Source organism: Limanda limanda, chromosome 7 (assembly GCF_963576545.1).
Source record: "Limanda limanda chromosome 7, fLimLim1.1, whole genome shotgun sequence".
NCBI classification, from domain to species: Eukaryota; Metazoa; Chordata; class Actinopteri; order Pleuronectiformes; family Pleuronectidae; genus Limanda; species Limanda limanda.
The window spans coordinates 24,721,909-24,729,339 of record NC_083642.1 but is presented as its reverse complement, the minus strand read 5'-3'; the positions used below and the strand labels follow the sequence as shown (position 1 = coordinate 24,729,339).

General features: G+C 43.2%; 1 protein-coding gene across 1 annotated transcript; it reads left to right on the top strand.

Annotated features, from left to right (window-relative positions):
* The first annotated feature begins 2,447 nt into the window (after positions 1-2,447).
* Positions 2,448-7,431, top strand: LOC133005226 (intermediate filament protein ON3-like). Its single transcript, XM_061074833.1, is given in 9 exon segments — positions 2,448-2,831; positions 4,726-4,934; positions 5,051-5,111; positions 5,224-5,319; positions 5,489-5,653; positions 5,766-5,891; positions 6,060-6,280; positions 6,405-6,469; positions 6,616-7,431. Coding segments are annotated over 9 exon segments (1,575 nt in total). The 3' UTR covers positions 6,864-7,431.

Below are 7,431 nucleotides of genomic sequence, written 5' to 3'. Positions count from 1 at the left end.
TACAATGTTTCTGAATTGCTGCTCAGAAAACATAAGCACGTCATTCGTGAAAATGCATTCTTATTGGCAAATATAGTTCAAACGCTTTGATGTGATGGCACTGCTCATAGGTGCACCTCCTTTCAAAGCAAGACCACGATTGTCTATTCTCTCTGTCAATGTTTGGCTATTAAACAGTGAATCTTGAATCCTGACATTTCTTAGTGAATCTATGTAAATGTATGCAAATCTAGTAGTAAATAATAACAGTTCAATAGAAAATGATGAATATTAAATATGGTGAGGCCAGTTTGAATGGGACTTATGATGTTGATAAGTAACCATATTAGTAATTCATCAGCGCTATGCTTAAGTTTAGTATAAAATTTGCCATCAGGACAAGGTCCATCTGAAGTTCAGTCTTCTTCCTATTTTGGTTGCGCAATGGCAATGGACCACTTTTGTGCTCTGGTCAGCTTTCATTTTTCACATCATGCCTCACGGCAGAATTGCATAAAGTGAGGTGTATAGGGAACCACTCGAGACACCATTGGTGTCCTTGTTTGTCAGCCGTGACATTGTGAAATCAATATGTATTTCTTTAGGTAAACTTGTTTGTTTCCCTTGATTGTAAATTGTAGGCCAACTGCAGAAACGCCATGAGACTTTATTAAAAGTAAACAATTAATAAACAACAGGGATTTGCAACATTTTCCAACATTTGGTTTCCCTAAGACAGTGTTTATCCAACGCAAAGATGCATGAAAACTCGGTATGCTACCTATTAGTACAGTTAAGTCTTAGATGAGAGAGTGCTTGCTGTGAAAGTGAAGCACTGGTATTTTCTTTTAGGGTGTGACTGAGTTGTGCCCTTCAGCTCATGTGGTGATGTTACTACAGCACAGAGTCGAGGAAGCCAACACCTTTATCAGAGTGGTTACGAAAGGTTTGAACAGGTACAGACAGTTCCAATTCTGTCAGAACAAGAAATCTGCTTTAACTCCTGATGTGCACTCAACTGCAACCTGATAGTAAAGGAACAGAAATCCAAGGTTTTAAACTTTTGCTTAAAATTTACCTGAAGCCCACAAGTTGCCTGAACAAATAAACAACAGGCTGGTGGAATTATACAATTTACTCTGGAATTTAAGAATCTGAGTGTAGAACTTTATCTACTAATATTTTATTTTCCTCACCCTTTTTCCTTGTCACTTCAAACCCTCCTACGAAACCAGTTTCCTCTTGAAAGTTATCAACTCATCTACTACTGTAATGTTACTTCTAAATCATAAACTGCTTTTGTTGAAGTTGCAACTGTATTAGAAATTAAAAGGCAAAACCCCACCCACCAACAAAAGCAACACCACTACGAGTGACCCCCGGTGGCAAATAAAGGCCCCATTTTGTTTCTGGACAAATGGGCAGATGCAAGAAATATTTTACCACTTTTGATACATTGTGATTTTTTGACTTTTTCACAAATTTCATTCATTCATTTATAGATCTTAATGAAAATAATTCAAAGGAGTTAAAAATAATCATAAAGAATAATTGAATCTCACCTAATATAATGTCTCAGAAATGACAAGTGTCAGTGGCAAGCAAAAAAGCAAATGTTTATCCAGAAGGATCCCAGAGACAGCACTTTTAAAATTAGCTCAGTTGGACTTCATATGAGGCAACGTTTTTCCAAATTTAATTGTGATGTAGTTATTTATTTAGAAGCATCATGCAAATCCTTTTGTCTTTTTGACATATATCTACATTAAACATATCCAGCAGAAACTGGCCAGGATGTGTTCTGCAAATCTTGTGAAATGTTACCAATTTCAACTGTAAATGTATTTATATTGCATACATTTTGCAAAACGATAAAAGGCAATCGAAAGGTGACTATATTACCACACCCAACTCCCTTACTCTTCCAGCCACACACTGCTATCAAGAAGAGCCCCCAGATAATGAAGTAAAGAGTTCTTTTTTTTAATCTCAAAATGTTTTCCCTCCCCTCTTACCCTGGGTGATGCCATTCCTCTCTTACCTTTTGGGTGTGTCGAGCCCGGATCACTTTACAGGGGTGGAACTCTTACCTGTCCAACAGGCTCAGCTGCTCCATGCCAAATCTACGTGCAAGTGCACCTTCCAGGATGCAGTTAATTGGTGGAGGGATGAGGAGGAGGTGGAGCTTACTGGGACCTCCTCCACAGTAAGAGGCAGATAAATATCCATGGCACACTGAGAGAAGATACTTAGAGGGACTTGACTCACCTCTTAGTGCACTCCACTGCTCTGCCAAATCTCGCTCTCTTTCTGTCTGCTCAGCCATGCCGTTCACCACGAAAACCAATAGGACCACCTACGGTTCCGTCCGTTCTAGTGGAGGAGGAGTAGGAGGAGGAGGAAGATCTTTTTCCTCACAATCTTATGGCGGGGGGTCAGGGGCCCGGAAAAGCTTTTCTTCCAGCTCAATGATGATGAAGTCAGGCATGGGAGGAAGCGGCTATGGAGGCAGTGGTGGTGCTAGTTTTGGTGGTGCTAGTTTTGGTGGTGGTGGTAGTTTTGGTGGTGGTTATGGAGCTGGAGGTGGTGGTGGTGGATATGGTGGTGGTGGTGGAAGTGGAGGTGGTGGTAGTGGATATGGTGGTGGTCTTTTCTCTTCTGGAAGTGCCTATGGTGGCTTTGGCGGCGGTGGTGGTGGGTGTATAGTCCCCACGATCGCAAATGTCCAATGCAACCAGAGCCTGCTGGCTCCCCTGAACCTTGAGATTGACCCCGACATCTCGTCTGTCCGTACCAATGAGAAAAATCAGATCAAGGGTCTAAACAACCGCTTCGCCAGCTTCATTGACAAGGTAAGTGTCCCTTTGGTCACTAAAACAGCTTATGTCTTAATGTCCCACACCATTTCAAAATCTTAAATGTTGTTTTCAGAGTGTTTTTAACTCTTGTTGAACAATAGATGCTGATATGATTAAACTGGGGAAAATGAAATATAAGTAAGCGATGGATGCACTACACACAGAGTTAATTGGTTTGTGCAAGTTTGAATAGCTGCAACATGCTGTCCCTTAACAGCCACCTGGGCTCATTAAATATTACACAGCAACTGATCCCAACGTGGATAATAGCCACACTGTGGTCCTAGTTAGAGCTAGCTCTGAAAACCAAACCTCCTAATCATAATATTATTATCTTGAATTCGATTTTGTCAGCTATACTGTGCATTGTCTCACTTATCTACTGAAATTGAAAGCAGACCACAGTTCCTTTAATTTATTTTTTACCATAATCCATCACTTGCTAGCTGCCGCTGTGTGGAGGGAGAGTCAGGACACATTAGAGTTAGAGTATCAAGTGACTGGTCCCTCTCAGTTTGAGGGGAGAAAGGGATCGGGTTCTCAACCCCATTTCCATGGCAGCAAGGCTTGACAAGCTTTCAACAGTGATGCAGGAAGTGAACTTCAAATATTTGCAATGCATCACAAAATGCTTACACTTCAAACGATATTTTCATTGCATGCATTATTTATCATACATGAAAATAATCGTAATCTCACCCCTCTGGTAATTGAAATTCTTGTTAATAAGATGAGGGACCTTTTCTCTCTGTTACAAATGAAGAACAAGTTAACCACACCCTACACAAGAAAATGCGTGTTGTGTGTGTGTATCTACCACACCTCATCTGTCCTCACACAAGGGATCTGGTCTTCCATCTGTATGAAATGATTCACAACTAAATATTCAGATCATTACAGGTCGTAGTAGTGGTCACAATGGGGGAGAAAATATCAAAGTTTGTATTAACAGTTCAATTAAATATTTTTAGGAAATGCAATCACATGATTGTGAGTTCAGGCGAGAATAATTAGTTTGCTGAGGGATGAGGCAGGCGAGTTCACTCAGAGAAAGTATTCTTCCCGGAGGCGAGGGTGTGGTAATGCCAGAGCTTTAAGGGTTGGGGCAAGGCTGAGGTGTGGCAAGGCGCACCTCATCTGGCCATTTACATGCACACACGATCACACACACACACACACACACACACACACACACACACACACACACACACACACACACACACACACACACACACACACACACACACAACTGTAACTCTGATGACAGAGCAATGCAGCCTGCATACATCTTCTCTATGTTAATGCAAGGAAGACATAAGAAGCAGATTCTTTCAGTTCTCCAGTGACGACAGAACCAAAAGTCTCTGGCCTGAAAGGCATTGGTTATTACAAGAGCCTTTGTGGTTAAGTGGTAAAGTCACACATAGGTGTTGCTCGATGGATCATGTGAGTAAAGTTAAAGAAGGATGACAAACGTCACTGTTCTCCTGGAGAGAAGTAAGCCAAATCATGAATAAAAGGGAAAGCTAATATAATCCATCCTGCGGCCGTCTGCATCTGCACGAAGAGGGGGTTGGGATTTACAGAAACTTTTATGAGTGGAACACGGACAAGAGAGGAAAATGAGAGAAGAAGAATGGAAGTAGAGACAACAGCTGTGTCTAAAAACAGTGGTTAGCTAAAAGGAGGATGCTACGGTTTCATGCACTGATGCTGCCTCCTCCTGTCCCCCTGCACTCATGCCACATAGCAGGTGCCCATGGCTATTTGCCTTTCCTATTAGATTTTTTTTGGTATTTGCAGTTATGATAAAATTGTCATATTCAAAGCCATTTCTTTATCAAGCTGTTGGTGGATCTTAACTTCTGAAATTATTTTTACTTTTCAGGTGCGATTCCTGGAGCAGCAGAACAAAATGCTGGAGACCAAGTGGAGCCTGCTGCAGGAGCAGACCACCTCCCGCTCCAACATCGACGCCATGTTCGAGGCCTACATCGCCAACCTGCGCAGACAGCTGGATGGACTCGGTAACGAGAAGGTCAAGCTGGACGGAGAGCTGAGAAACATGCAGGGATTGGTAGAGGACTTCAAGAACAAGTGAGTTTACACCAGGGAAGGAATCCAAGTGTGTGTTGTCTTTGAACAGACCTGCAAGACTTGATGTCTACATACATTTTCCGTTAGCTCATTCTTCCTCCATTTGTTTGCATCAGATATGAAGATGAAATCAACAAGCGTGCTGGTGTGGAAAATGAGTTTGTGCTCCTCAAGAAGGTGAGAGAAATCCTGCAATCATTAAGCCAGACATTCCAGATTCAAGAGTGGATCATTGCTTTTCCTCCAAGCCATCACCAATGCAGAACACTTCCTTCTTCTCCACTTACAGGATGTAGATGGTGCCTACATGAACAAAGTTGAGCTCGAGGCCAAGGTTGATGCCCTTCAGGATGAGATCAACTTCCTCAGAAGTGTCTACGAGGCGGTAAGCTAAATAAACCACACCTCAGTCCTGTTAGGTCTGTTGTTTCATGAATGCAACCAGTGGAGACAGATAAACAATAAAAACACAAACAAGAGTAACAGATTTCGGTCGTCCCCTCTACTCATACTTTCAATATAATTTGAATAAATTACTGTTGTCTCTTCTTCAGGAACTAAATGAACTCCAGGGACAGATCAAGGACACTTCAGTCATTGTGGAGATGGACAACAGCCGAATCCTTGACATGGATGCTATTGTGGCTGAAGTCAGGGCACAGTATGAGGACATCGCTGCCCGCAACCGTGCTGATGCAGAAAGCTGGTATCAGCAGAAGGTAGGAAGATAGAGACAGCAATCATACCAACAACTCCAATATGAAACACACTTACCTGCAAAAATGTCTGTGGAGCCTGTAATAATAGTTATTTTTCATCGTGTTCCTTCAGTTCCAGGAGATGCAGACCAATGCCGGCTCGGCCGGAGAAGACCTCCGCAACACGAAGAGTGAGATTGCTGAGCTCAACCGTATGATTTCACGCCTCCAGAATGAGATTGAGTCAGTCAAGGGACAGGTAAGCTCACAGTTACACATGGTCTAGCTTGAGCTCAGTTGACTTATAGACTTATCATCTATGCACAAAATATTCAAAATGATGCAGGCGTCCAGAACTTTGTTAAAAACCAGATGAACATTTAGAAATATCAAACCTGAAGCGTCTGCCAACTTTCCAACTTCTCAGCGTGCCAACCTGGAGGCCCAGATCGCTGAGGCTGAGGAGCGAGGTGAGCTTGCTGTCAAGGACGCCAAGCTCCGTATCAAGGACCTAGAAGAAGCCCTGCAGAGAGCCAAACAGGACATGGCCCGCCAGGTCCGTGAATACCAGGAGCTCATGAATGTCAAGCTGGCTCTAGATATTGAGATTGCGACCTACAGGAAGCTACTGGAAGGAGAGGAGATCAGGTAAATGCCACTTTGAGCTCACAAAACATTTCATCTTCGAAATTAACTATGAGAGTGCATGGAATCTCATTGTGAGAGCAGCAACGGCAACAGCTCAGATTGCTCATTGATGTTCTCTCTGCAGAATTGCCGCCGGTCCTGCAGTTGCAACCATCCATATGCAGACCTCATCAAGCAGCTATGGTTAGTATTGACCTAAGTCTTTACAACTCAGATCATTTCTACACAAGTTCTATGGTAGGCCTATTCATGGTAAATCTAACAACTGGGGATGGGTAGGCGATTAGTAATCAATTGACTTGATATGTGTACTTAAGTAATCTCATTCTCATCACCAGGTGGCGGCGGCGGCGGTGGCGGCGGCGGTGGCTTTGGAGGTGGCAGCGGCTTTGGAGGCGGCGGCGGCGGCGGCAGCGGCTATGGAATGAGCGGCGGCAGTGGCTATGGAATGAGCGGCGGCGGCAGCAGCAGCTTTGGAATGAGCAGCAGCGGTGGCTATGGAGGCGGCAGCAGCATGAGCATGGGAGGAGGAGGCACAATGACATCAAAATCCTCCTCCACCTCATACAGCCGCCGTCAATGAAAACGGCAGTTGTCTTCCTCTCCTATCTTCGTCTTCCCTCATTTTGTTTTCTTCCCCATGCCCCAATCATAAAATCTTTCTATAAATCTCACCACCACTCTCCCTGCACACACAGACAAGTCTCAGAAAAATTACATTCAAGTACAGAGATTGTTTGTAAAGGCAGCAGATATGTGAGTCAGTCTTCTTCTTTGATCAGTCAGCCACGCTGTCTTTTGGTTGCTGGATATGCTGTTATGTAGACAGGAGGATACTTGTAGTATCATGGCAGAGAATCCTTACAAGGCAACAATCATTGCACATGAAAAGAAAACAGCAGTTCTAAGATTTGCACAGAAGGAGAAGTGGGTCCTGTAACTTTCCTTCTTCTAATGTCTCATCTGCTGTCACACATACGTCATCTTGTGCATTTTGACATCATCAAAAGCAGCCACATATAACACTTTTTCGGGATCCTCTTTTTCATCTCCTGTCAGAGAGAAAATGAGCTCTCTGCTTCAGCATCTTAACGGTGTTTATGACTTAACTTCTGTTTTTCACCCTGAATAAAAAAATGGCTAAGGCTGAC